Here is a 27,955-nt window from a genome sequence, read left to right as displayed (position 1 = left end):
AGAGGGGATGCAAGCTCTAGCCCCCAATCTAGGGAAGGGGCAGCTATAAGCTTGGGTGAAAAGCCTCTGTCCCTTTCCAGTTCCCTGAAACGAGCCAGGGACCAGAAATGGAACCACTGCCTCAGCACCACCGTGACCTCTTCTCTTCAACCAGCCCAGAACAGCCACTGCCTGGTCCTCAAATGGGAACAGCAGAAACCCCTGTTATCCAAGATGGAGCCTCAAGGCAGACAACTGAGGTTGGCAGCTCGCACTGAAGATGCTGTTTTGTCACATTCCCACAGCTGCCCCCTGCCCGTGAGTGATCAGCATCTCACTTGGTGTCTGGTCAGAGCAGTGCTCCAGCTGCAGATGAGTACTTGCCCACCACGGAGCTTGTTTTGAGAAAATAAGATTCTGATATTTAAAACCCCAGCGTATCTCCATTAACTCCAGACTCCTATTTACAAGCCCTCACAGGCCAGGTCTGCCCTCCATCCCAAATCGGCTGCCTCTGGCACACCAATCTCTGGGTGCCCACGGGGCATACTACGGAATCGGGTCCAGTTGGCAGCTCCTGCCTCCTGCACTCAAATCACCCTGGATGGAGACCAGCAGAGGCCCTTCAAAGCCCCAGGCCCAACTTGATGGCTCCAAATAGCCTGAACACAAGGACCCTGAGGCCGAGATTCTAGGGGAACGTGGCCAGTCCAAGTGGAACAGCCACAGTGATGGTTAAGGTTTGGAAGACAAGTGGGCAATGCCTCGTTCCCATCAGGCTGGCTCCTTTCAGGTCTCAACTCTCCCCTCTCCCTGCCTGGGACTCAGTAGGTCCTCGGTGGCTGATTACTCCCACCCTGGGGGCCATATGCCCTCTAATAGGGAACATTAACCCAGAGTGAGGGCCTGGAGCTCACCCTGCTGTAGGATTTTTGAGCTCCATCTCATGGCACAGGCAGCACTGCCACCTGTTGGCCATGGCGAGGAATGCAGCCACAGCCTAGGACTCCGCTGCCAACAGTTCCAGAGGTCCCAGATGCAAGTAGAACTTGCGGAATCCCTCAGCCCAGCATCCCGAAAATATCAGGGCTCTGCTCCCACCCAATTTTCCCAGCTATCTTCACTTCCTGTCAAACTTTCAAATCTCATCACTGCCCCCCAAATCCCTTGATCACCACAGTAAGCTCATTCAATCAACAAACATTTATTGAATACCTATGTACCAGCATTGTGCAGCAGTGACTTGTAACATGATAGGTGATACAGAACTCTATGACTAAAGGCACCACTCCTGCCCAGAGAGAATCCAAGCAGGACGCCCTCAAGGAGATGAGGGAGTTTGTTATTTCAGCCAAATGGCCCTTGCCCTGGGTCTGGTCTTCCGGGCTCCTGATTTCACCTGCCCCAGCTCCCATATGGTGCTGCTGTCTTCTCTCTGCTCCCCACTCCACCTGTCCGTTACACACATTGCAACTTTCCTGGACCCAGTGGCTTCCTGGAAAAGTGGTGGGCCTGGGCAGGCCGGCCTCCGCTGCCTCCTCACCTCTCCATCTGGCTTCTACCTCCGACTCCCTGGCAGTGAGGGCAGAGAAGTCTGCATGAACTGCCAAGTGAGGTCCATAGAAATGGTGCTTCATGCTGTGGGACTTTGCCTTTCTGGGGCCTTGGAAAAGAGATCTCAGTCCTTGCCCCAGCCTAATCCTACCCTATGGCACCTCCTCACAAAGCTCACTTTCCATTCAAGAAATCAGAGAATCACCCTGGGGCTCATTATCCACCCTCCCCCCCCACCACCACCACCACCCTCCACTTGGTTAATCCTAACAGCCCAAATGCCACAAGAATCAGCAGCCTGACGGCTACACTTCTCCAAGTACAACACTGCAGGCTCCTGCAGAGACACGCCCAGGCACCACCGCCCCTGCCTAGGATCCTGGAGTAAACAGACCACCTGTCTCCCAGGGCAGGGCCCAAAGGAATTCTCTACTTGGGAGACCATGATGTCCCAAAGGGCTGACGGGAGTTGAACCAGAAGAGGACCGACCCCATCCATGGATACAGGTTGTGAGGGAGTGTCAGGCATTTATTTCTGGTGCAGAGGTGAGATGGGTGGGGCAAGGACCTCAGCAGTGGACACAGCTGCGCATGAAGTTGACACAGAGGCTTGTGTAGTAAGTAGGGTAGTCACGGAGGTGGCTGACATGTGCAGATGACACAAAGTCCACAGAGCGCACCAGGACCCGGTGTGCCAGGCGTGCCTCCACCATGCGTTCCACATCCCTGGCTAGGACCACTTCATCAGCCCTTGAGTACAGGTACAGCTCGGGCCAGCGAGAGGCTGCATCGAGTAGCCTGTCATAGAAGTGGGTATGGAAGAGGGCAGTGAGTGGAGCGAGCAGGACATGGAACAGGCCTGCCACCAGGGCGAAGGCCACCAGGAGCAGCAGGCGCAGCGCAGCAGGCCGGTGCTCCAGGATGACTGCCAGGGCCCGCAGGGCCCCCACCAGGTTGCTATCACCAGGACCGCTGTCAAAGATGGTGCCCACCACACGCAGGTGGCAGAAGCGCCGATGGGTCTGCAGGAGCTCCAGCACGTATCGGTACAGCATGACCCCGGCGTTGCTGAAGACGTGGAAGAGTAGGGGCTCCTTCTCAATCTCGTAATCAAAGAGGAGCTCAAGTAGCTTCTGGGCCAAAACACGAAGTGAAGGGATGCCCAGGGACTCGGAGAAGAAGACCATGTGCCATGGGGCTGTGTATCGGATCACAATGCAGCCCTGTGGAGGGATAGGGTGGGGTGGGTACAAGCTAAGGTCAGAGGGGTCCAGCAGCTCCAACTCCCACAAGCCCAGAAACCTAGCAGTGCTCCAGGCTCTGCTGCAGCTAGGCACCAGCTCACCGCTCCCAAACACAGTGCCTTCCAGAGTGGAAGTTGAAGAACAATCGCTTCACATTGGCCAAGCCCCCTCAGCCCGGGATGGTATGTGAGGCCTGGAGCCCAGAGCGTGCTTAGGAGACATCTGGGCCGACCAGAAGGAAGTCTCCTCTCTCTGGTCCACTTCGTCTCCCTCCCATCCATGATCCTGCACTCTCATCTACTCAGCTTGCTGCTGGCTACACCCCGTTGCTGTACCTCCCCTCTGCACTGTGTCTACCACCTCCCAGGCACAAGGAGGTACCGGTAAGACCCAACAGGAGACACAGACTGCAGGCCCCAGCCTTGACCACCAGAGGCCACTCGTGAGCCAGACCCACATCAGGTCAGTCTCTGGCCACTGCTACCTTCCTACAGAGCCCTGAGGGCAGGCCATACCTTCTGGCATCAGGTGCCTGGCACTCAAATCTGTCTGGTTCCAAGGCCTGGTATCACTCCTCCCACTTGCCCTGAAATTCCATGTATAGTAAATGCTGCTGTTCCTCAAATTCTAAAATCTGAGCCAAACTCTCTCTAGGTTGATGTACCCTCAATACGTGGACTAAGTCTCCAGGCCTGGGTCTCATTACTTGGAACAGAGATCACAGTCCCTGCCCCAGCCTGATCCTACCCTCTGGCACCTCCTCACAAAGCTCACTTTCCATTCAAGGAATCCCTTCTCACTAACTTGTTCTAGGGACTCGGGCCCTTTGTTAAGGGCCTCAGAGTTAGGCAGGCTCTAGGGCAGCGGTTCTCAGCCTGTGGGTCGCGACCCCTTTGGCGGTCGAACGACCCTTTCACAGGGGTCACCTAAGACCATCCTGCATATCAGATATTTACATTAAGATTCATAACAGTAGCAACATTACAGTTATGAAGTAGCAACGAAATTAATTTTATGGTTGGGTCACATGAGGAACTGTATTTAAAGGGCCAGAAGGTTGAGAACCACTGCTCTAGGGTCAGACAGGGCTGGGTTCAATTTCCCGCCCCACTTATTAACAGCATGGACTTCATCTTTCTGAGTCTGTGTCTCCATCCATCTCAGGGTTATGGTGAAAATTAAATGAAAAAATGTATCTCACGTGCCCCAAACAGCACCTGATACGAAGTAAATTCTCGACGAACAGTAGCAGTAATTCGTGATGGTAGGACTACTACTTGAATGACCCACGGCCAAACAGGGATGGTTAGCTGAGGTAACTCTCGACTTCCTCCCTCCAATCTGACATTTGCCCCAACTGCTCCTGGCACTGCCCTGGCATCGGAGGGGGTCCCGATGCCACCTGGCCCTTAGCTATGGAAATTTCAGAGTGCTCTGTTCTCACTCCCCAGGAAGTTGTGAAATATCTTCCCACCCACCCCCAACCCACACACAGCATCGCCCACAAATGCAAGCACATCCCACCTCACTACCACACACGTGACTCCCGAGCTAAACAAAGCCCATCCACCACACAGCCCACAGGTGCAGACAACCAAGGCGCCCACCACTCACTAGGGTGCACCCACCGCAGCACCTGGGAGTGCACAAAAAAGCAAGCTGCCAACACACACCCACAAGCACATACACCACTGGCGAGCACACACTTTCATGGTGCACGCGCACGCCTCCCCAGGAGCATTCAGGTGTGGAAAACTACCTGTCGGCTCAGGCATAACCTCAGCAATTCCTGTGAACACCATCTCTGAGGGCACACATGGCGTCCCCCTAACTCCACATCCCCTGTGACTGCACACACAGCTCGCCCTGGGAATTCCCAATACGCCCTGTGAAGGCTACACACACCGAGCCTCCCTGTGCCACAGGCCTGGGCTTCACTTGGAGGCTGCCCAGGTGCCTGGCATCTCTGCTGCCACCTCCCCAGTCCGATGCTCGTGTAAGTCCCTGCACCAACGACCTGGGTCTCGCTGCATGTCAGATCCCAGTCTCTTCTCTCTCCCCCAAAGCCAACCATCTTTCCATCTCTGCACATGCTCGGTCCTAGGACAAGGCCCTGCTCTGTCACTACTCACCACTCTCTCCTGTATTTCAGTCTCTTCCTCTCCCTAGATTCCTGCACAGACTAATCTCATTAAAAAAAAAAAAAAGCTTCTGCTTTACACTATGTTCCCCTCCAACTCTATCCCACCTTTCCTTCACCCTCCTAAACAAATTCTGACAGCCACCCTCCTCTCCACCGCATCCCTTCCACTGGCTCCAATATGACGACTGCCCTGCTCTTGTGAAGGTCGGCATATTCTCCCAAATGGTCTAACCCCGTGGTCGGCAAACTGTGGCTCGCGAGCCACATGTGGCTCTTCGGCCCCTTGAGTGTGGCTCTTCCTAAGCCTTAGGAGGACCCTAATTAAGTTGATAACAATGTACCTATCTATCTAGTTTAAGTTGAAAAAATTTGGCTCTCAAAAGAAATTTCAATTGTACTGTTGATATTTGGCTCTGTTGACTAATGAGTTTGCCGACCACTGGAACCCATGACGGCTTTCAGTCCCCTCAGACTTCCCTTCCAGCAGCATTTGGGATCACACACACTCCTAGATATATTCTCTGGTAGCCCAGGCTCTGCAATAAGTTGTTATCATGAAAACTGTTCTAGATTTAAAAGGTCAAGGAATTAGATGCCATGGGTGATCCTCAATTAGATTCTGATTTGGGCAAGTCAGCTCTAAAGGACACTTTGGGGACTACTAGAGAATCTGAATGTAGACTGGAGACTAGATGAGATGAAAATTTATTAACCTAGAAGGTGGAGATCAAAATCTGAAAAAAAGCAGGCTGTAAAATAGTATAGTCAATAGATCTCATTTAGGTAAAGAAAAGAAACCGACACAGACAGAAAAGCTGAAAGGATATATACTAACGTGTAAACAAAGGTAATCGCTAGGCAGTAGAATATGGTGTTTTTATTTTCTTTTAAATAATAAAATATTAGGAGTTTGGAGTTGAGAAACATTTTTCTCCAAACCCATCCCGTTCTCCCAACTACCGGGTAAAGGGACCCCTTCCTTTCCCAGAAGACCCCTCCACTGGCCCTGCCACCTCAGCCCTCTGCCTTCCCCAGCTTTGCTCCTTTCCTGTCTCCCCATGCCTCTGCCTCAATAACATCTTTCCTCTCACCTCCATAGTGGCCGTTTCCCAGAGATTCTGTGGATTCCCAAACTTTCCTGGGTTTTCTTGTCCCTCTTTGGCCACCCCTCCTTTCCTCGTAGGACCTTCTCCATCTTCCATTCCTTTAACTCTGGGCTCCTCAGAGCTGTCTTAGGCCCTCTTCTCCTTGCCCTCTACATACTCCCTGGGGGAAGCTCATCCACCCAGGACCTATGGCTTCTCCTCAGGGTTCCTTGTCTCAAAAAACCCCGCCCTCTACTCAGGAACTGCCGCAGCCAGAACCCTGGCATTACCATGGACCCTCCCTCTCCCTGTGCCCACACCCAATTGCTCACTAATCTACCATTCCACCTCCTAACAAGTTCCTTGATCCATCAACTTCCCTCCACTGGCACCACCAACTCCAAGGTCCTGACACTGCAACACATTATGCCCAGCACGCTGGCCAGGATAGGCAGTATCAACCAACAGAAACTTGGGGTCTGGGCGACTCCACTACCGGGAGCACATCAGGGCTGGGCTGTCCACTGCGGGGGGATGGGGAGGAAGGAAGGAGGGGGAAGCAGGTCAGGGGGATGAAGGAGACAGACCAGGCCACAGAGCTGGCAGCAAAGCGGGGATAACCCTACCAAAGACCCATGACCCAGCATCCTCCTCACAGGCCTGTTCCTATCTTCGCGGCAGCCCAGAGCAGGGCCCCAGCAGGCGTGTCCGCAGCCTGCAGTACTCACCCTTTTGTGGTAGATGGCGCTGTACTTGGCAAGGTTCTTGTCCGTGCAGCCACCCCAGCCCAAGAGAATCACCAAAGGCTGTCGAGTCCCCGCCTCCTTCCCACCTTGGCTGGGGCTGTTCTCTGAAACAGACAGGTTACTATCAGTACTGGAGTGGAGGTGGGAGTGACTGGCCAATCCAGAGTCAGCACCACTCTGGCTGCAGGCAGGGAACGGAAGGTAGCAGGCCCAGGCACTCGCCAGCCCCTGTCTCAGGTTCCCACAGGCTCCCCCCTCTGCCCGCTGCTTCAGGTGGCCCCTCAGGAGGCATGCACTACAGGGTCATTGGAAAAACCCACCTGAGGCTTTCTTTAGTGACTCAAGGACACAGCCCAGGTGAGAAAAGTGAACACTTTCTCCATGCAACTTCACCTTCTAATCCAGGGGCCGGCAAACGACAAGCCATAGGCCAAAGCCAGCCATGGTCTGTTTTTGTATGATCTCTGAGCTAAAAATACCTTTTACATTTTTAAATGGTTTTAAAAAATCAAAAGAAGAGGAATATTTTGTGACATGTGAAAATTGTAAGAAATATAAATTTGAGCCGAAACCGGTTTGGCTCAGTGGCTAGAGCATCGGCTTGCGGACTGAAAGGTCCCAGGTTCGATTCCGGTCAAGGGCATGTACCTGGGTTGCGGGCACATCCCCAGTAGGAGATGTGCAGAAGGCAGCTGATTGGTGTTTCTCTCTCATCGATGTTTCTAACTCTCTATCTCTCTCCCTTCCTCTCAGTAAAAAATCAATAAAATATATTTTTTAAAAAAAGAAATATAAATTTGAGTGTCCACAAATAAAGTTTTATTGGAACACAGCCACATTCATTTTACTTCTTGTGTATGGCTGTTTTCAGGATAACACAGCAGAGCTGAGTAGTTGCAACAAAGACCCTATGGTTCACAGAGCATAAAATACTTGTTGGCTCTTTACAAAAAAAGTTTACCAGCCGCTGTCCTAATTACACAAACAGATGGAAGAAGAGGGTCTTAAAAAGAGAAATGGTGGCACAATGTAAGCAGGGGGGTGTGGGGGGGCAGGCCAACTCCGAGGCCCATTCCAAACTACCTTCCTGTCTTGCCAGAGAATATTAGCTGATATTTAATGAGGTTTAACCTCATAACAACACTAAGAGGAATATTATTACAGATGTAAATTGAGGCACAGAGTGGTTAGGTGACTTGCCTAAGGTCACACAGGCCCCTGCTCCCCATCCACCAGCTCTGTCCATAACTAGAAGCATGCCTCCTCCAGTGATGTGTGAGGCACAAGCCAGCTGTCTGCTCAGTATCTGCTACTGTAGAGGCCTCCCTGCTGCCTTGTTAGAACCCATCTCGTTTCCCCTGCCGAGGGAGTGCCACCTCCTCAGGGGGACTTCTGTGCAGGGACTGCTAGTTATCTGCCCTCCCGCAAGGACTGGGCTGTGCCCTTCCAAGGATCAAGCCACTTGGCTGTGTTCAGCTGCCACCCTGAGATTTATGGAGGCCAGTGGTGACCTGGCAACAGTAAATTTCAAGGCTAGTTAAGAGGATGGTAAATATAAATCACTAACCTTTGGACAAAAGGAAGACAACAATTTCCTGTGGAAATTAATGTGATTGAAAAGTTCAATGTTCCTGCTCTCCAGCAGTGGTGACTCCAGCCTTCGGAGATTAACTGCCTGCACCCACGGGGATCCCGGGCTGGGCTGCAACTCAGCCTGCAGCAGGAGCTGCCAGCACCTCGGTCCCTCCCACAGCTCTAGCTCGGGCCACTCTAAATATTCTCACTCCTTCCTGGGCCTGGTGTCCCCCGACCTCTGCCAGGGCAGCTCTGGCTCGGATCTGCCTTTGAATCTCCGAGACCCAGCAGCGGGGCTCCTGAGGCCCACCCCAGGGAGGCTCCCTACTTCTGTGAGCCTCTGAGCATCGTCTCCCCGCCCCAGCCTAGAGGGTCCCCCCCACGGGCCACCACCAAGACACCAGCGAAGGGCTTTGGAATGTATCCCAAATAGAGAAGGCAGCCAAGGGAAGTCACATGCCCTGGCAGCCGCCCAAAGTTAAGGCCACCCAACCAGCAGTGATGGCGCATTCCCAGAGGGGAAGGCTCAACAGCTTCTGCTGGGCCTCGGACTTGCCCCTTCTCCAATGGCCGGATTCTAACTCCATCTGCTCCACTGCAGGCTGTGCTGGCACCCTGGCTTCCCCGACTCACGAAGGAACGGCTCTTCCCCAGACACGCACCTCCATGAAGAAACTCAGCATATGAACTCCATGAATACACTGCCTACTCCCAGAGCCCAAGCTTTCTGTCATGTTCCTAAAGGGAGGAGACCGGTCCCTCCACTCCTGCCAGGCATTCAAGGCTGCCCACTGAGCCACAGGTACTCTGCACCTGTGGGCACCTCCCACTCCCCAACACATTCTCCTCCCCGTGCCCTACTTCCTGTGCCCACTCTTAGCTCAGATCAGAGCCTTTGGCATGACCTCCTCCCCTAGAGGCACGCGGCTCCTTTTGATTCTATATGTGAAGCGCTATAATCCAGAAAGTCCAAGGTGCTCTGGGAGCATGGCTGAGAGTGACCGTGACCAGGAAAGGCCTCCCGAAGGAAGACGCATTTGCTGTTCCAGCCTTGAAGGACTAGTGGGAGCATGGCAGGTACAGAGGGGGCAGGGGCAGGGGCTATGGAGACGTTACAGTTGGCCGGGGGCACAGCAAGCAGTCCTGGGGGCAAGCTCCTCGGTGAGGGAGCAGCACCAACGGTCAGGAGAGCTGCCGCGAGTGGGACTGGCCCAAATCCTGCAGGGCCTTCACACCATGCTGAGGAGTCCGGATTTTATTCCACAGCAGTAGAGAACGAGTGAAGATTCCGGAACTGGGGAACAGCATGATCCAATCTGTACTGATTAACGACTTGCACAATTATTTGTTTAATGTCTTAGCCCACAGGCTCCGTGAAGGCAGGAACTGGGTATGTCGTGTTCAGCACCACACCCCCAGCGCCCAGCACTGTAGCTGGCACATTCAGGCGCTCGTGCTGAAGGCACACGTGGCTGGGAAGTGAAGGATGGATCCAAGGAGAAAGAGCCGGCCTTCTCCTTGTTACCCACTGCCCTTTCCAGCCATAAAAGTAACGAGGACGGCTATTGTTATTTATGGCCACATCGGGATCATGATTCCTACACTCTCGTGAAAGCCCCTGCTCCTCTCCCCTCCCCCTGCTGACATCTCCAGCCACTCCCCTCAGCCCTGAAGACAGGCACTGGCTCAGCCTCCTGCGTATACGCCAAGGCTTACCATGGCCCACCTTGCTCCTAAACCATAAAACTCTCTGAAGTCCACATTTCCTTCCAGCGCCTACCCTCCCCCTCTTTCCCATTACAGAGAAAAACAGTAACAGCAAAAAGAGCATTATGTGGCAGGCAGTATTCTAAGCACTTTACCTATCAACTCACTTTGTCTTCACAACAACCCTATGAACAAGAAACTGTTATTATTCTCATTTTACAGATGAAAAACTAAGCCATGGAGATAGTAAATAACCTGGTCAAAATTACACAGCTAAGCAGTGGAGCTGGAACCCAAACCCAAGTGGCCTAGAGACCAGCTTATAACCACTTTCTCAGCCAAACCCCAAGGCCCCATCTTAACCAATTTATACGGCTCAGCTCCAAACCTGTACACGCAGCTGCCTCTGTACACCCACAGGCCCAACACTGACCTGCTCCACCTGCTCCTCCTCAGGGGACTGGTCACACCAGCCAGAACCTCAACATTTGCTGCCTCATTTGGTCCCGCAACCATCCCAGGAGTCAGCTACTACTGTTAGCTACCGCCTCCCTTTACAGGTGAGAAAACGGAAGCACAGAGAGGGTAGTAAGTCCCTCTGCAGGAACATGCGGCCAGGAAGGGGCAGAGCCGCGGCGCCACACTGCCTCCACCTCCAGGACCTCACAAGCGCCTTCCTCCCCGGCTGATGCTGATGCTCCGTGTTTATGCTTTGCCAATGCCCACTCCGCCTTCTGAGTCAGCTCACTTCACTTCCAGGAAGCCCCCTTATGCCCTCCCCACCCCTTCTCATCCCCCATCCCAAATCACCAGACGGGGTTCGAGGGCCTCCTCTGCACCGTCACAGCACCCACCATCACCAGCCACGGCACTCATCACTGCCCGGAAAGTGCCCATTAGGAACAGGCGGAAGACTACTGTATCACACGAGGCAAGAGATAGCAAAGACCCCAACCAGAGCAGCGGGAGACAGGTAGGACGGGGAGGGAAATGAGAGGGAGAAGAGAGTCACGACAATTTTGGAACGAAAGTATCAAAAGTCTCAAAAACATACGATATTTGACTTAGGAATTCCACTTCTAAGAAAGAAAAATGTTTCACGGAAATATTTAATGTTTCATGGAAAAATTTAAGCAGATCACAGACACAAAATGTAAGAGATTAAACACAGGATAAAATACAGGAGTCGGCTGGCACTGACCGGCTGTGTGCGCAGTCACGGCGTGGCCAAGGCCTGCAGAACATCATGCTGATGTTCTATTGTGACTCCTGCGACACAAACCTCACTCCCGACTGTCCATCTGGGAGAAAGACCCCGCCGTGGTCGGAAACAAAGACAGTGTGAAAACCTCTCAGAAATGGGTGGAAGAGCAGGCTCGGAGCCTGATTGACAAAACAACCGCAGCATTTCAGCAAGGGAAGCTAGACAGCCTACTCCACCTGCTCCTCCTCCTGCAGGGGCGACGTTCCCACCTCCCCACAGCCTCCGGTCCACCCCGCCCTCGGATGATGCCAGCACCCCACATGGGGGGCCCTTCCATGATGCCTCCTCCTGGGACGGTGCCAGTGGGACCTGCTCCTGGAATGAGGCCGCCCAGGGGAGAGCACATGCCAAGGATGAGATGGGGGGCACCCGTCCCATGATGGCGCCCGCTCGGCCCGGAATGACTCGACCGGACAGATAAGGAGCGAGGGAGCCTCTTTCTATCGGTTTCTCTTACTTGTTCTACTTCACGGGAGACCGTGGTGACTCTGGGTGTTTTCTAACATCAGATGAGGAAAAGGCACCCCCATCTAAGAGAGGGGAGTATGGGACCAAAAGAAGCAATTCTCATTTGTATTGTGAAATGTGAAAATGAAATGGTCAACTCTTTTAATATTGTTGGTCAAAATATTTGCAAATCATGTATCTGACAAGGGGCTTGTATCCAGGATGTATTAAAACCTCTTAACAGTTCAACAATAAAAAGACAAATAACCCAACTCTCTCTAATTTTTTTTTATCTTTTAGTTAAAAATATACATATAGGAGCACATCTTTGTGACCTTGGATAAGGCAACATTTTCTTAGACATGAGCAAAAGTATAAAGAATAAAAGAAAAAGTAGATAAATTGGGACTTCATCAAAATTGAACTTTGTATTTCAAACAACACCATCAAAAAGTGAAGAAAAAAAAAAACCTTAGCCAGTTTGGCTCAGTGAATAGAGCGTTGACCCACGGACTGAAGGGTCCCTGGTTCGATTCCAGTCAGGGACACGTACTTTGGTTGCCGGATGGATCCCTGTGTGGGAGGCAGCCCATCAATGTGAGATGTTTCTCTCTGTCTCTCCTCCTCCCTTCCACTCTCTCTAAAATCAATGGGAAAATATCCTCGGGTGAGAATTAACAACAACAAAATCCGCAGAATGGGAGAAAATATTTGCAAATCATGTATCTGACAAGGGGCTTGTATCCAGGATGTATTAAAACCTCTTAACAATTCAACAATAAAAAGACAAATAACCCAATTTTTAAAATGGGCAAAGGCCTTGAAGAAACACTCCTCCAAAGACATATGAAAGGCCAATAGCACATGAAAAGATGCTCAACATCATAAGCCAGGGGTCCTCAAACTTTTTAAACAGGGGGCCAGTTCACTGTCCCTCAGACCATTGGAGGGCCGGACTATAGTTTAAAAAAAACTATGAACAAATTCCTATGCGCACTGCACATATCTTATTTTGAAGTAAAAAAACAAAACAGGAACAAATACAATATTTGTATTTGCATGTGGCCCGCAGGCCGTAGTTTGAGGACCCCTGGCATAAGTATTAGAAAAATAAAAATCAAAACCACAATGAGATGCCATCTTATACCCGCCAGGATGGTTATAATCAAAAAGTCAGATAGTGCCCTGGCCAGTGTTGCTTGATGGTTAGAGCGCTGGCCTGCTCACCGAAGGGTCTCGGGTTTGATTCCCAGTTAAGGGCATATACCTAGGTTGCAGATTTGATCCTCACCCCCAGTTGGAACATGTGTGGGAGGCAACCAATCAGTATGTCTCTCACATTGATGTTTCTCTCTCTCTCTACCCCTTCCACTCTCCCTAAGGATCAATGGAAAAAATATCCTCATCCCTTGGGTGAGGATTAATAAAAATTTAAAAAGTCAGATAGTAAAAGGATTGGTGAGGACGTGAAGAGATCAGGACCCTCAGAGACTGCTGGTGAGAATGTAAAAAGGTGCAGCCACTTTGAAAAAAGTTTGGTAGTTTCTCAAAAAAATTAAACATAGAGTTACCGTATGACCCAGCATTTCCATTCCTAGGTATACAACCCCAAGAGAAGTGAAAACATATGTCAACAAAAATGTTCACAAATGTTCATAACAGCATTATTCATAACTAGAGGCCCTGTACACGAAATTCGTGCATGGAGGGGGTAGCCTGTGTGTCCCTCAGCCCAGCCTGCATCCTCTCAAATCTGGGACCCCTTGAGGAACATCCGACTGCCCAGTGGGATAAGGCCTAAACAGGCAGCCGGACATCCCTCTCACAATCCGGGACTGCTGGCTCCCAACCGCTCGCCTGCCTGCTGCCTGATCACCCCTAACCGCTCCCTTGCCAGCCTGATCACCCCCAACTGCCCTCCCCTGCTGGCCATCTTGTGTCCACATGGGGGTGGCCATCTTGTGTGTTGGGGTGATGGTCAATTTGCATATTACTCTTTTATTAGATAGGATGGCCAAAGAGGGAAGTAATTCAAATGTCTATCACCTATCAGTGGATAAACAAAATGTGAAATCCATACAATGAAATACTATTTGGTCCTAACAGGAATGAAGTACTGACACACGCTATAACATGGATGAACTTTGAAAACAAATGCTAAGTGAAAGAAGCCACCACAAGGCCATATATTGTATGATTCCATTTATATGAAGTGTCCGGGACAGGCAAATCCATTGACAGAAAGTAGATCAGCGGTTGCTAGCAGCTAAAGGGAGGGGGGAATGAGGGAGTATTAATGGGTACAGGGTTTCTTGTTGAGGTGCTGAAAATGTTCTGGAATTAAGACAATGATGATGGTTGCACAATTCTGTGAAAGCCAATGAATTGTACATATTAAAAGGGTAAATTTTATGGTACATGAATTATATCTCAATAATGCTATTATTTTAAAAAGTAAAAGTAATACAATGTGAAAAGCAAGTTGAAAAGCAGTATAAACAACAGAACACACATATATTTATATTTGTATATATGCACATATGCACAGAAAAATACATCAAAGATTAATAGCAATTATTTCTGGGACTAGAGGCAACTGTTTTTTCATGGTATTTTTGACCCATTTTCTCAAATCAGTATGTATCACTTTTGCAATAAGAGTTAAAATGTGACTTTTTAAATGGGGGGAGGGTGTTTCAGAGAGCCAAAGCAGTTGAGAAGTCACAGAGATCAAGCCTGGCAGAAATATTCCCTTCAGCCCTGGCACTCTCTGAGCACCACGCAAAACAATTTAATCTCACGGGCTCCCTGTCCTCTAGAATTTCTCAACAAAACAACGGTGACACCAATAACACAGGAATTACAGATACCTATATTGTACAACAGTTCAAGTCATAAAGCTGAAGCATAAATTAGATTGTGCACACCCCAGGGGCATACGGCGATGACAAAGGAAAGGGCTGACAAGGCGTAAGAGTTGTGGCATAACATGTGCCTTTTATCTGTAAGCCAGAATCAAAACACAAAGAACCTCTGTTTTCCTTCTGAAATGTGAAGAATAAAAGGATACCCAAATTGTCTACTGCCCAGAAATATTTTCTAGAGTCTTAGAGTTCCTATATTTAAACCAAATGACTTTATTTTAAATTTACTTTTTTTTTTTACTTTTTGAAATAACAGCATAGGAGAGTAGCATAGTACCTAAGGGTACATAGTATGTAAAACAATAACTGGGTTCAAATCTCTGGCCCTGCCACTAATAACTAGGACGGAGATCTTGAGCAAGTTCTCTAAGCTTTCATTTCTTTATCTGTGAAATGGGGATAATAATACAAAGGATGAAGTAAGATAATGACTATAAAGGGCTTAGCATGGTACCTGGCGTAGAGAGAGTTCAATAAATCAAAATTATTATTATTACTTCAGGAGGAAAGCATGCTCACTGTAGAAAAGGAGAAAATGAATATCTAATAAAATTGGAATCATACTGTTTTGTAATCTGCTTTCTTCGATTTAGCAATATATTGTGAGCATCTCTCCCTGTCAGTTTATATATTTCTACCCCATTCTTTTTAGTGGCTGCAGAGCAGCTATAGAGTATTTCACAATTTATGGTGACCAATCTCCCATTATTAGACATGATGCTATTTCCAGTTTTTCTGCTATTATAAAAATACTTTCCTGGACACCTCTTTCTTTGGGCATGTCCTTAATTGTTTCCTAGAAATGGAACTGTATTCAAGCAACATTTCCTAATGGCAACTGAAAGCTGATGCAAAAGCTAAGGAGTGGGGCTCCTGAGTTGAAATCTGGGATAACCTGGGACAAGGTATTTCCCCAAGGAAATGAGATGAAAGCAGGGTATTAGGAGGTGCAGGGGATCACCGGTCAGAGAAGAGTGGGTGGGTTGTGAGAGATGCCAGGTCAAGGGAACGGCTCAGTAAAGGACCACACAGACGCCCCTCGGCATGGGCAGGCACGTATACCCGTGGCGGGATTCCCAGGAGGGATCGGCGCCGGCGGCCCAGCCTGGGCTCTGAATGACCCCGGGTCTGCAGCTGCCTTCCCGCTAACTGATGTGCCAGCAGCAGCTGCTCACCTCTCTGTCATCTCACTGCAGTGCTGGGCTCTGCGGTTTGATGTTCAAATATAGGGGGAAAGCAATTCCAGAAACCAAATATGACTGTCCCACATACTTCTCCACCATTAAGCAGTAAATGCAAAATTTGGAGGACAATCTCTGGGGTCCCCCAAGACTGTTCCTGTGTGAAGCCATGTCAGCCTGGAGGGGAGCTCTCTGCAGATGGAAAGCAAATGGATTCAGGGGATCCCAGTGCTGTTTCCTCCTCCTGAGAATTCCTACAACCTCCAGCTCAGCTCCGGGGTATGCACTTTGAGAGAAAGGCACAATGAACTAAAGCCAGCCGGAGGAGCAAGGAGGTTGTTAGAACCACATCAGAGAAGGGACAGCGGAAGGCCCTGGAGGCATTTCTCTTGGAGAAGAAATGTGAAGAAGGCATGAAGCTGTCCTCTTGAGAGAGGAAGAGAAATTAGTCTTGTAGCCACCACGACCCTCTAGGCTTCCAGTTACATCACTGTGAAACCAGCTGCTTATAAACCTCACCCCTTCCCGAAACCACAGCTCCCAAAAGGGAGTCTGTATGAGTCACTTCTGAGGCACCAGCAACTAACACACGGCCAGGACACGGAAAATGCTGAACTGAAAGAGGAAATGGCAGGAAGGCCTATTGTGGGTCAAGAAAGGGAAGGGCTTTCTAACAATCCCCGTTGCCTCCCACAGGCCAGGATGTTTGGGAGAAAGCCGTCAGCGAAGGGTCCGGTAGCAACAGAATGCCCTCACGCTAGCAAAAGGATGCAGAACAAAATGGCCCCGAGATTTCTTTCAATTCTAGGACCCAGTCTCCTCAAGCAGTGAGGGGAGCCACAAGCAGAGAAAATACACCAACAACGTGCCAGGCACACACATCCAGTCACTATCTTGTTAACCCTCACAATCCCTGGAGTAGGTAGGCATTATTATTATTACCATTTTACAGTGGAGAAATCTGAGGCTCGGAGAGGCTCAACAACTTGCCAAGCCATAGACCCAGTAAGAGGTAGGTCTGAAATACTAACCAAGACCACCAGGCTGCCACCGAGGCTGAGAGAGAACTGCCTTCCTGGCCATGCAGAGACAGCTCCAGTCCTTTGCAGCTGAAGGCTCTCCAAGGACAAGAGTTACTACCTGGCTTCATCTCCCCCTGATGCCAAAACTTTCCAAAAGCACGTTTACATCTATTAGCCCAAGAGCCCTCAGCCAACAGAACAGGTTTCTCTGAGCCCAGCTCTAGGGAAACACAGCTGGTCTAGAGCCATTTGTTCTGTGGGAGCCCAGCGGCTCCCCTCCTCTCTTAGACCCCAACCAAGGAGCACAAGATGCTATGGGAGGGGTCTGGGAAGTCTCCCCTGAAGGAAGCAACATCTGAGCTAAGCCTCAAATGATGAGCCGGACAAGCGAGGGAGCAGTGTGGGGCAGCAGAGGGGAAAGGGCATTCCAGACACAGGAAACAGCAGAAGCAAAGGCAAGGAAGCAAGAAATGCGTAGAGAATTACAAGCAGTTCGGTTGCCAGAACATAAAACTCAAATTGAACAGTGGAAGGACGTGGTGACCAAAGAGGCAAGCAGGGGCTGATAAATTATGAAGGACTTTGAATGCCATGTTAGGGAAGCCGGACTTGATTTATCCTGAGGGCAATAAGGAGCCAATGAAGGGTTTTACACAGGGCGGTGATAAGATCAGACCTCTGCATATGAGGCTGAGCTGTGGCAGTGAGACCGGAGGCGTGAAGGCGGTGTGGGGTGCTTAGGCTAAGAGATATGCTGGGCTTAGGCTGGCGTGTACTTCAAGGCTCCTGCACCATAATTCCCAGTCAGGGCCCAACCTTCCATTCTCTGGGCCCCTAATCCTACTCACACTGCCAAGGACCCAGGCCTACCCTACAATCTACTAATTTTAGGAAGCCTCCCACACACCTTCCTTTAATGATATGACTCTCTAGGGAGAAGAATAATGCTAATCACTAACCTCACTCCATTCCAGGCACTATGCTGGGTCCTTAACACAAACAATCTCAGTTGTGCAACCAACAACCCTTTGAGGGAGGTTCCTATCGGTATCCCCGTTTTTGCAGAAGAGGAAACTGAAGTTTAGAAGGGGTTGCGTGCCAAACGGCATCCAGCTACTACAGGGAGGAGTCAGGATGTGAACCGACTTCTGCCTGGCGGCAGGGGCTGCTCTGTGGAGAGTAGAGAGGAAGAGGAGGGAGCGATGAGGGTTCTATGTCCCGGGCTTCCGCGAAGTCCCCGGAGGAAAATAGTGGGCGGAACCAGAAAGGCTAGACGTGGGAAGCCAGACCCCAAACAAAGGAATCAGAAGGGCCCCTGCTCTCCCTCCTTCAGCTACCAGGAGAAAGACAAGAGCGTGGCCTTGAAAACTCCGATTGAAAAGACCAAAAGAAAAAAGGCCCCAAAAGAGCAGGGGACGCAGGGAAGGGAAGAAGCTCCAACAGGTTGAGCGCCCGGGGGCGGGGCTTACAAGGGGGCGGAGCTCTCTGAGCCAGACCGAGTCCAAGACCAGCGGGACCCTGCGCGGGGGGCTGGCCGCGAGGGGGCGGGGCCGGGAGGGGCGGGGCCACAGCTGCGCTAGCGACCCACAGACTCGTTAGGTCCCCTCCCCACGACGGGACCGACCCTCATTCCATACCCCGGCTCCGGCAGGGCTGATCCGGGATCTCGATGATGTAGTCCAGCTCAGCCGAGGGCATGGTGACGGTGCCGGCCCTCCTCACGGGCCTGCCGCCGGAACTCCCGCTCGCGCGCTCGCACCTCACCCGGGCGACTCCTGGACACTGCCCAATCACCACCCACCTCGCCCAACGCCGCCCAATCCGTGGGCGCGCTCTGTGACCTCCCACCCTAGCAACCACCGAGTCTCTCTCGGAGCCTCTGGCCGCGCCCCTCTAGCTTGGCCCTAGCAACCATGCCCCGCCCCACTCTATCCATGGCCCGCAGCTATTGGCTGACTTGCTTGATGTGGGTTAGGTATTGGTCAGCCTGGACGCCGGTCAGGAAGAGTCCCCACCCTCCTGTGTAGGTAAGAGGGTCTGCGTGAGAGTTGCTCTATTTGGGAGTGGAGAGGGTCTCCTTTCTCAACTGCGTGTTACCCTACGGGGTGGACAGTGCCCTGCATTTACCTCGTCTAACTACCTCTACCATCCCCTATTATCGCAGCTCCGACAACGGGAGGTAGAAAACCGTACAAAACGGCCGAGGGGGGCGCGTGCCGGCCTATCCGCTCAGTGGAGCGAGGCATATTCTGATGGGGTGGGTAGGAAGCAGTGGGGAAAACTACAGAGGAAGACTTTAGAGAATGCTCTATTCGCGGGGGACACAAAGGGGTTAAGTAATACAGTTTTCTTGCATTTATCCATGAATTTAGCGAATACCGAGCACCTATTATGTAGGTGGGCTCTAGTGAGGATTAAGCTTTTGACTCTGACTTCCATAAGTCTTAAAAGGAGAAGGGGGGAACTATTCATTAACCAGTTCTAACTGTGTGCGCTCAGCAAGCGTTGAAGGGATATTATGGCAAGCGGGGATGGCTCTTGAGGTGGAACTTGGAGATACGGAGGAGAAAGGACTCTTTACGGGAACTCAAACTGAGTGCCAAAACTATCAGCCTCTGGCCAGAGGAGGTACGAATGTGAAAGTAACCTTAGAAAACAGTTAGGGGCTCATCTTGGAGGGCCTTTGATGCCAAGCTCAGCTTTGAATTTATAGGTAAATCTTGTTGATGGTAAAAATTTTCCAGTGTGTTCCTATGAGTGCAAGAGCTTATCCTGAGAACACTGGGGAGTCACTGAAGGGCTTCAGCAGAGGAGTAACAATCATATTTGTGTTTTAGAAAGATCGATGCAGAGGAGGGATTGGGGATTGGGAGGAGGAAGATGAGTTAGGAGTTGTTTTCGGCAATGGGGATGGGTTACGATGTCCTAAAGCATGGAATGGTATCAGGAATGAAGAGGGAGGGGATGGATTCCTTAGACACTTACGAGCCGAAAAGAACTGCACGTGGTGCCTGGTGAGGCAAGTAGGAGAAAGGAAGGATGACTTCTAAACTAGCTTGGGCAAACAGAAAGGAGAGGGAGCAGGGGTTTTAGGAGAGGGTAAGTTCTGGGCCTGGCAAAATTTGAGGTGCCAGTGGGACATCCAGGTGGAGGTGTCCAGGAGGCAGTTGAGCATGTCTGACTGGAGTCTGCAAGATAAGTCTAAACTGGAAGTAGAGAGGTGGCAGTCCGTAGTGCCTACCAGATGCCTGCCACCCCAGTGGATTGACTTAGTGAGCTGGCCCAGAGAGTATGTGTGGAATAAGGAGAGAAGAGAGTGAGGACAGATCGCTAAGAAGCTGAAGTCTGAGGGCAAAAGGGAATGAATCTGCAAGGTAATTGAGATGAAGTGTCCAGAGTGGTAAGATAATCAGAAGTAGAATGTGGTATTTCAAAAGCCACGGGAGGAAAGTGTTGAAGGCTGATGACTAATAAAATAAGGTCTGAAAAAATCCACTGGATTTAGAAACAAGGAAGTTGTCGGTGACTTTTTCAAATGTAGTTTCAGGGGAGTACGGAAGCAGAGGTCAAATTACAGTGAGTTGAGAAGTAGATGGAAAGATGAGAAAGCGAACACGGCGTGTACAATACACTTTCAAGATGGTTGGCTCTTTAGGAGAAAAAAGAAAGATAGTTGCCCTGACCGGTTTGGCTCAGTGGATAGAGCGTCGGCCTGCGGACTGAGGGGTCCCAGGTTCGATTCTGGTCAAGGGCATGTACCTTGGTTGGGGCACATTCCCAGTGGGGGGTGTGCAGGAGGCAGCTGATTGATGTTTCTCTCTCATCCATGTTTCTAACTCTCTATCCCTCTCCCTTCCTCTCTGTAAAAAATCAATAAAATATATTTTAAAAAAAAAAGAAAGATAGCAATAGCTGGAAGGAGACACAAGTTTTTATTCAGATGGGAGAAATGCTGTTGGCATGGATCCAGATAAAGGAAAAAAATTATAGAGAAAGAGAGATAACTGAGAAAGTGGCAATCCTGAAAAAAGAATGACATAAGGAACCCAAAGCACTGGTGGAGAAATTCACTTAGGTGGCATGAGTCCTGGCCTGTGTTTCTCAGTGGTTAGAGCATCAGCCCGTGCACCAAAAGATTGCAGGTTCGATTCCCTATCAGGGCACATGCCCAGGCTGCAGGCTCCATCCCCAGTAGGGGGCCTGCAGGAGGCAGCTGATCAATGATTCTCATCATTGATGTTTCTATCCCTCCCTTCCTCTCTGGAATCAGTAAATATATATTTATAGATTCTCAAAACACTTTGCAGCTTAATAAAATACAGAAAAATAAATATATGTATACTTAATTATTTTTTTCTTTTTAAGTCTTATTTTTTTTAAGTCTTATTTTAAAAAAAAGAAAGTGGAATGATGACGTTTAATTAGTTCCAAGTGATGACGAGGTCCAGAGTGTGGCCATGGGAGTGTGTGGCTGAAGTAAAGTACAGAAGACGTTCAAGTGTAGACATGACCATTGAAATCTTCCTGGATGATGGCAGGACTTGAGGGAAAAGGGAAAAGGATGCTTGTGACCTAGGTACCGAAGTCCCTGAAGGAAGTGGTTGTTCTGGAATCTGTAGATGACAGCATGAGGAGGGGTAAAGGTCACTACAGCTGCATGGCATGACCCTCAAAGTAGCAAAAATTTTTAAAGAAGGTGATGGAATAAGGAGCTGGGTTGGGCTTTGGTGAGGAGACACTAGCCCCACTCTCAAGCCTGACGTTCTTAGGGGATAAGGGTATAAAGCAGTGATGGCGAACCTATGACACGCGAACTCATTTTTTTGGTTGATTTTTCTTTGTTAAATGGCATTTAAATATATAAAATAAATATCAAAAATATAAGGCTTTGTTTTACTATGGTTGCAAATATCAAAAAATTTCTATATGTGACACGGCACCAGAGTTAAATTAGAGTTTTCAAAATGCTGACACGCCGAGCTCAAAAGGTTCGCCATCACTGGTATAAAGTCTCCACCAGGGAGGGCTATGCAGAAGTGGCACCCTGAATAGAGGCAGATTTCTGGGCAGACTGGAGGTAGGCAGAGAGACTGTGGAGAGGCTCAGAGTGGAGGAGACTTTCCTGATCAGGAACAAAGGCTTTCAAGGGAGAGTAAGAAGGTTGGGAAGGGAAGGAAAGGTAGGAAATCCAGGCAAAGAGCAATGAAGGATGAGGAGAATGTGGGTAGAGGTTGTGGTTGATGTAAAGAGTTGCATTTTGAGGGGAGAGCATGAGGACAGATCTGTGGTGTGCAGCTGGGGGCAGAAGTGAGACGTGGGAGAAGAAAAGACGGATCTGGGTAGAAAATGAGGGTAGGTCTGGGGAGAGGATGAAGGCAGAGGGTTTTGCAGGAAGGAGACGGGGCGGGAATGGCCTATGAGGAGAGGATGGAAGGAAAGGCAACTGTGGGGAAGAAATGGGTGGCAAGAGGGGTCTGTAAGGAGGGTATGAGTCAGGAGCAGAAGCTAGGGAGTCTGTGAGAAGGAAGTGACAAATTGTAATGCATTTGCCCTGAGGTGGAAGTAAGGACCAGGACACACCCTCCTTGGCTCAGGCTGAGGTTTGGAAGAACGTTTCTTTATTTCTCCGTCCTGGCCCCCTTCCCTCTCTTTCTCTCTGAACGGGGAGCTGAGTGAGTAGTGGGGATGGGAGCCGAGGAGGATGCCTCTGTCCCATTCTGTAGGTGAAACTTGCAGTCATAGCCCACAATGACTGCCTTGTGGTTTCCAAGGCCACCTGGGGACAGTGAGCCAGGCTGGCAGCCCATGCCCTGGAGGCTTCTTGCTTTTAGAAACATGTCTTTTGTTTGGGGAAATGGGGAGGAGAGAAATTTTTTTTTTAGAAACAAGACCTGATTTTATAATACCTCTTCTCGCTGGTGGCTAAGGACCCTTGGCTTAGTATAAGGGCTGAGATTTTGAGATTCTGTAATTTTAGTTTCCCTGCATGAAAGAGTACCATTTGGCTGCTATAGAAATGATTTATAGATGGGTCCAGATTTATTAATCACCTCTGAAGATGGAAAGGAAATTAAAAACAGAGTCCACTCTGGGCTGAAGACAAAGTAGGTTTGTCGTCCTTGCAGAAGATCTTGCCAAGGTCAGAAGGCCACAAACAAACCAATTTGGACCGAGGTTCCTAATCCGGATTTTAATTTCATGTGCTTTGATTATTCAGACCATTTTCTCTCCAAGGTAAAATAATGACTGTTTTAATTGGCTGCCACTTACCGAGAGAGTCCAATAAGCATGATGGCATCCGTGTATTTTTCTCTGGCATTCCGTGTGTGCCCCAGTTCTTATGATCAAGCTGGTGAAGCTGACTTTTACTGCATGCTGCATGCCATGACCAGTTGACTATAAATTACATTCTCTTTTCCAAAAGCCATTTTCCATTAGTGCTAATTTGTTTGCTTCTCATTTCCACTGATCATTAGAGTCTCTGGTTGTGAGCACCAAATTGGAAATAATTTCTTTGACATTTCAAAAAAATTTCTCCCCTCCTTGAATGCCATTTGGCCGCAGCTAAAGAACATTATGGTTTGCAGAGGAACAGTTCACTCCAATTACAATTTAACTGACCGTTCATGGCACTGAATCCCTGTCCTTAGTGTCCAAAGATGACACTGCTGCTGACATTGCGATTTCCTGTCATAGCTGTAAAATGCCTCATAGACTGCACTGGCCTCCTTGGCCGGAGATGCTGCCACTCTGCACATGGCAGCTTTGGGAAGTTGGTCATTTTATGGACCTACATATCATGGACATTCAGATATAACCATCTAAACAGGCGCTGGCTGATTTCTTCTCTCATTCATCCAGCGAGCATTTATTAAACATCTATTTTGTGTCAGGCGTTAGGCCAGACCCTGAGCGCATAAAGATAGGGAAGACCAACCCCTGCCCTTGAGTACACTCTAGTAGAAGGGACGGTTAAGTTTTGCAGCATAGCAGGGGAAGAGGTGGCATAGGTGAGCCACAGAACCTAAAGCCCCTAGTTGTCTTGGAGAATTAGCCAAAGGGCAAAGAGGAGGCTGGCCATTCCTGATGACAGAGCAGCAGTGGAGATGCAGAGGGCCCTGGGAGGGCCTGGAGAGTTGAGAAGTGGAGGTCTGCTGTAATGTGGAAGTGGCAGGATGAGGTTAGCCTGGGGCCAAGTTTTGGAGGGCCGGGTATGCCACGTGGAGTTTAGCCTTTATCCTGTAAGTCTACTGGCACCCAGGACATCTGTTTAATCAATTACTGTGTGGAGTTAGAAAACCAAAGTGCTCATTATAAGCATAGTGTGTTGGATGTCAGTTTAAATAACAGTTTTTGTGCACCCATTATGTGCCAGGGAGGATGCTAGCCACCCAAAATATGAAGATGGAACATGTTGATGTTGAAATTGCCTATCAGGTCTTGGGTAAACAAGGAGACTTATGGGTGCAAGTCATCTATGAGCACAGGGAATTGGCCGATAAATCAGCAGTAAGGCAAGGCAGAGGGGTACGGATAGGAAGCCTGACCTTAAAGGGAAAAAAATTATTTAGAAACAGTGTGGGGGGGTTAGAGAATGGTTTGTGACATGGGAAAGCTGGCATCCGTCTCCTAATTCTCACTGGAAGCAGTGACACGGAGCGGGGGCGGTGGCGGGGGTTGGGGTACTGGGGCAGGAGAGATCAGATTTCAGTTGTGACAGAATTTAGATGCAAGCTCTTTGGGTTGAGATGTTTGAAACTTATCTTGAGGGTAACATGGGGGACAACGGCAGAGTTTCAAACAGGGAAATCTGTCAGATTTGCGTTTTAAACTCTCACATCACTGTGGAGGTTAGGATGGGGTGAGCCTGAGATCAGTTAGGAGGCTGCTGCAGTAATCCATGTGAGGGATGGGGGTAATGAAAATAGTGGCAGTGGAGATGAAGACAAATAGACCGATCTGGGAGAGATTTAGGAGGTGTAATTGGCAGAACCTGGCAACAGTTCAGATAAGGAGGGCAAGGGAGAGGGATATATACCAAAGCTCTTGTGTGACCAGGAGAGGGGTAACCCAATCACTGATATTGGACCAACACAGGAGAAGGAGCAGGTGTGAGGGTTTGATGGAAGAGTGTGTAAAACATACCAATGGAGACGTCCAACTAGTCATTTAGATGCAGGGATCTGGACCTCAGGAGGGAGGCCCAGGCTGAGTGAGAGATGGACCTGGGAGTCATAAAGCCTACAGATGTGACTTGAAGTGATGGGAGTGAAGGACATAACCCAGGAAATTACAAAGCATGAGAAGAAAACGGAGAACAGGGAAAGGACTTGCAAAGGAGTCTGAAGAGGATCCGAGAGAGAGAGGGGTCAGGAAAGGAGTTCTGAGAAGAGAGTCACCCACAATCTATCAGAGGTCAAGAAGATGGGACTGCAAACTAGCCACCGAATTTGACATTTTGGAGCACAGGGGTGAGAATTTGTGCTTTTGATTAAATGGAGAGAATCTGGATTGTAATTATACACAAATCTGAGTTCAGTTTTCATTTCCACCCCTTTTTTAGCTGTGAGGCCTTCAACAAATAAGCAAACCTTTTAAATATATATATAGTCCAAACCGGTTTGGCTCAGTGGATAGAGCGTTGGCCTGCAGACTAGAGAGAAACATCAATGATGAGAGAGAGTCACTCATTGGTCCTCTGCCCACCGCACGCACCACACTGGGGATCGAGCCTGCAATCCAGGCATATGCCCTGACTGGAATCAAACCATGATCTCTTGGTTCATAGGTCAACGCTCAACCACTGAGCCATGCCAGCCAGGCATGAGCAAACCTTTTTAAACAAGAAAATTGTGAATAATAATAGGTCCTCCTTGAGATTGTAGAGGATTAAACAAATAGTGTTTATAATATACTAGAGGCCCAGGGCACAACATTCGTGCACTCGAGGCGGGCATCCCTCAGCCTGGCCTGTGTCTGCTCCCAGTCACCAGTCAGACATCCAAATGCTGCCACGGAGATGGGAGAGGCTCCCGCCAATGCCACTGCCTGCGCTCACCAGCCATGAGCCCAGCTCTGGCTGAGCAGCGCACCCCTTGTGGGAGCACACAGACCACCAGGGGGCAGCTCCTGCATTGAGCATCTTCCCCTTGCTGGTTAGTGTGCGTCATAGCGACCATTCATTCCACTGTTCAGTTGATTTGCATATTAGCCTTTTATTATATAGGATATTATGGTATGTAATTAGTTCTTAATGAACACTCAAAAAAATGTTAGTTTCTTCTCCTAGCCATCATTCTCTCCTCCCTTCACCATGATATTTCCTCTTTTATCTTGGTAGTCAAGAAGAATTTTTGATACAGAATTTATCCCAGCAACCAACTCTTGAAATTGGCATATTTTTCTCTTTTCCCCACCGTTCTTCTTTTAAATTCTTTTTGAAATTATATTTAATGGATATTTTCTTCAATTCTTGTCAAATCTTACTTTGAAGAACATTTGAGATCAAAATAAATAAGGGGCTGGACACTCTTGCTTGAACATAACTGCCAGCTTTTATCTCCCCCTACCTCTCAAAACCTCACTGACTAACACTCAAGAAATACAAAAATATATTAAGTCCCAAAAGTTCAGAGAAGGCAGCAAGGCAACAGCAGATGTAAATTCAACAAACATTTGGAAGGTAGAAGGCAGGTGGGGGAGTGTTACCTGGTTTGAAGCACCCTAAAAAATTAGAAACTGCCCTAGCTGGTTTGGCTCAGTGGATAGAGCATCAGCCTGTGGACTGAAGGGTCCCGGGTTTGATTCCCAGTCAAGGGCACATACTCAGTTGCAGGTTGTTTTTGTTTTTTTGTTTGTTTAAATATATTTCTTTATTGATTTCAGAGAGGAAGGGAGAGGGAGAGAGAGATAGAAACACCAATGATGAGAGAGAATCATTGATCGGCTGCCTCCTGCACACCCCCTACTGGGGATCGAGCCCGCCACCCAGGCATGTGCCCTTGGCCGGAATCAAACCTGGGACCCTTCAGTCCGCAGGCTGACGCTCTATCCACTGAGCCAAGCCGGCCAGGGCTCAGTTGCAGGTTTGATCCCCCCACCTTGGTTGGGGCATGTGTGTGAGGCAACCAATCAATGTATCTCTCTCACATGGATGTTTCTGTCTCTCCCCCTCCCTTCCACTCTCTCTAAAAATCAATGGAAAAATATCCAGGTGAGTATTAACGAAAAAAAAGAAGAAGAAGAAATTACAAATTAAGTGCCTGCAAGGGGAGATTACCAACAAGAAGCAAGTCAGTTCACCGAGTTTAACCTCCAAGAGGCTTAATGTTTGGAAGCACAAGTTACCATAGAAGGTCAGAAGTGAGGCATGGAGCTAAACATGGAGACTGGCTAAAGTCTGTAGGGAGAGCATTTTGCCCCCACCTCAGAGCTCCTCTCTCAACAGCCCAACTACTACTCTAAACTCTCTTGCTGCATAAGGAGAAAGGAAAATGAACTCTGGAGGCCTCCATATTCAGGGACCTCAGGCATAACTTTTTAATATATGTTTTTAATTATATGTGTGTGTGTGTGTGTGTGTGTGTGTGTGTGTGTATATATATATATAACATTTTGTTATTATTGTTAATCCTCACCCGAGGATATTTTTCCATTGATTTTTTAGGGAGAGTGGAAAGAGAGAGAAAGACAAAAACATCGATGTGAGAGAAACACATTGATTGATTCGTTGCCTCCTGCAAGCGCCCTAACCAGGGCCCAGGCCAGGGGGGAGCTTGCAACCAAGGTACATGCCCTTGATGGAATCAAATCCAGGACCCTTTGGTCTGCAGGCCTACGTTCTGTCCACTGAGCAAAACTGACTAGGGCTAAATGTATTTTTATTGATTTCAGAGAGGAATGGAGAAAAAGAGAGAGAGATAGAAACATCAATGATGAGAGAAAATCATAGATCGGCTGCCTCCCACACACCCCCCCACTGGGGATTGAGCCCACAACCCAGGCATGTGCCCTGACCAGGAATCAAACCATGACCTCCTGATTCATAGGTCAAGACTCAACCACTGAGCCACACCAGTCAGGCT

General features: G+C 49.2%; 2 protein-coding genes across 3 annotated transcripts in view; one reads left to right on the top strand and one right to left on the bottom strand.

The window, feature by feature from the left end:
* Positions 1 to 1,167: 1,167 nt before the first annotated feature.
* On the bottom strand, positions 1,168 to 18,780 carry TMEM53 (transmembrane protein 53). 2 transcript variants are annotated; one of them, XM_006769263.2, is made up of 3 exons: positions 18,509 to 18,780; positions 6,734 to 6,855; positions 1,168 to 2,756 (listed from the first exon to the last, which is right to left on the bottom strand). In XM_006769263.2, exons 1-3 carry the CDS (start codon positions 18,567 to 18,569, stop codon positions 2,103 to 2,105), a joined length of 837 nt encoding a protein of 278 aa, XP_006769326.1. In that variant the 5' UTR covers positions 18,570 to 18,780; the 3' UTR covers positions 1,168 to 2,102. The 2 variants fall into 2 exon arrangements, with proteins under 2 accessions (XP_006769326.1, XP_015423024.1); XM_015567538.1 differs by lacking the exon at positions 6,734 to 6,855 and having other exon boundaries at positions 18,509 to 18,708.
* Positions 18,781 to 18,838: 58 nt separating this feature from the next.
* Positions 18,839 to 27,955, top strand: part of LOC102753148 (chromosome unknown open reading frame, human C1orf228) — a 39,730-nt gene continuing 30,613 nt past the window's right edge. The window contains exon 1 of the mRNA XM_006769280.2: positions 18,839 to 18,898. The gene's annotated coding sequence lies outside the window, so the exon portion shown is untranslated. The remainder of the gene's footprint in view (positions 18,899 to 27,955) is intronic.

This window comes from Myotis davidii, unplaced genomic scaffold (assembly GCF_000327345.1).
Source record: "Myotis davidii unplaced genomic scaffold, ASM32734v1 scaffold924, whole genome shotgun sequence".
NCBI classification, from domain to species: Eukaryota; Metazoa; Chordata; class Mammalia; order Chiroptera; family Vespertilionidae; genus Myotis; species Myotis davidii.
The sequence above is the reverse complement of the archived record's forward strand: the minus strand, read 5'-3'. Positions and strand labels throughout refer to the sequence as shown.

What these genes read in the sequence shown, in the direction of transcription:
- TMEM53 (XM_006769263.2), bottom strand. Translation starts at nt 18,569, where the DNA reads ATGCCCTCGGCTGAGCTGGACTACATCATCGAGATCCCGGATCAGCCC. An exon ending in TCAGCCCTGCCGGAGCCGGG is followed by an intron (nt 6,856 to 18,508) that starts GTATGGAATGAG and finishes TGTCTGTTTCAG; the next exon opens with AGAACAGCCCCAGCCAAGGT. An exon ending in GCGCCATCTACCACAAAAGG is followed by an intron (nt 2,757 to 6,733) that starts GTGAGTACTGCA and finishes ATCCCTCCACAG; the next exon opens with GGCTGCATTGTGATCCGATA.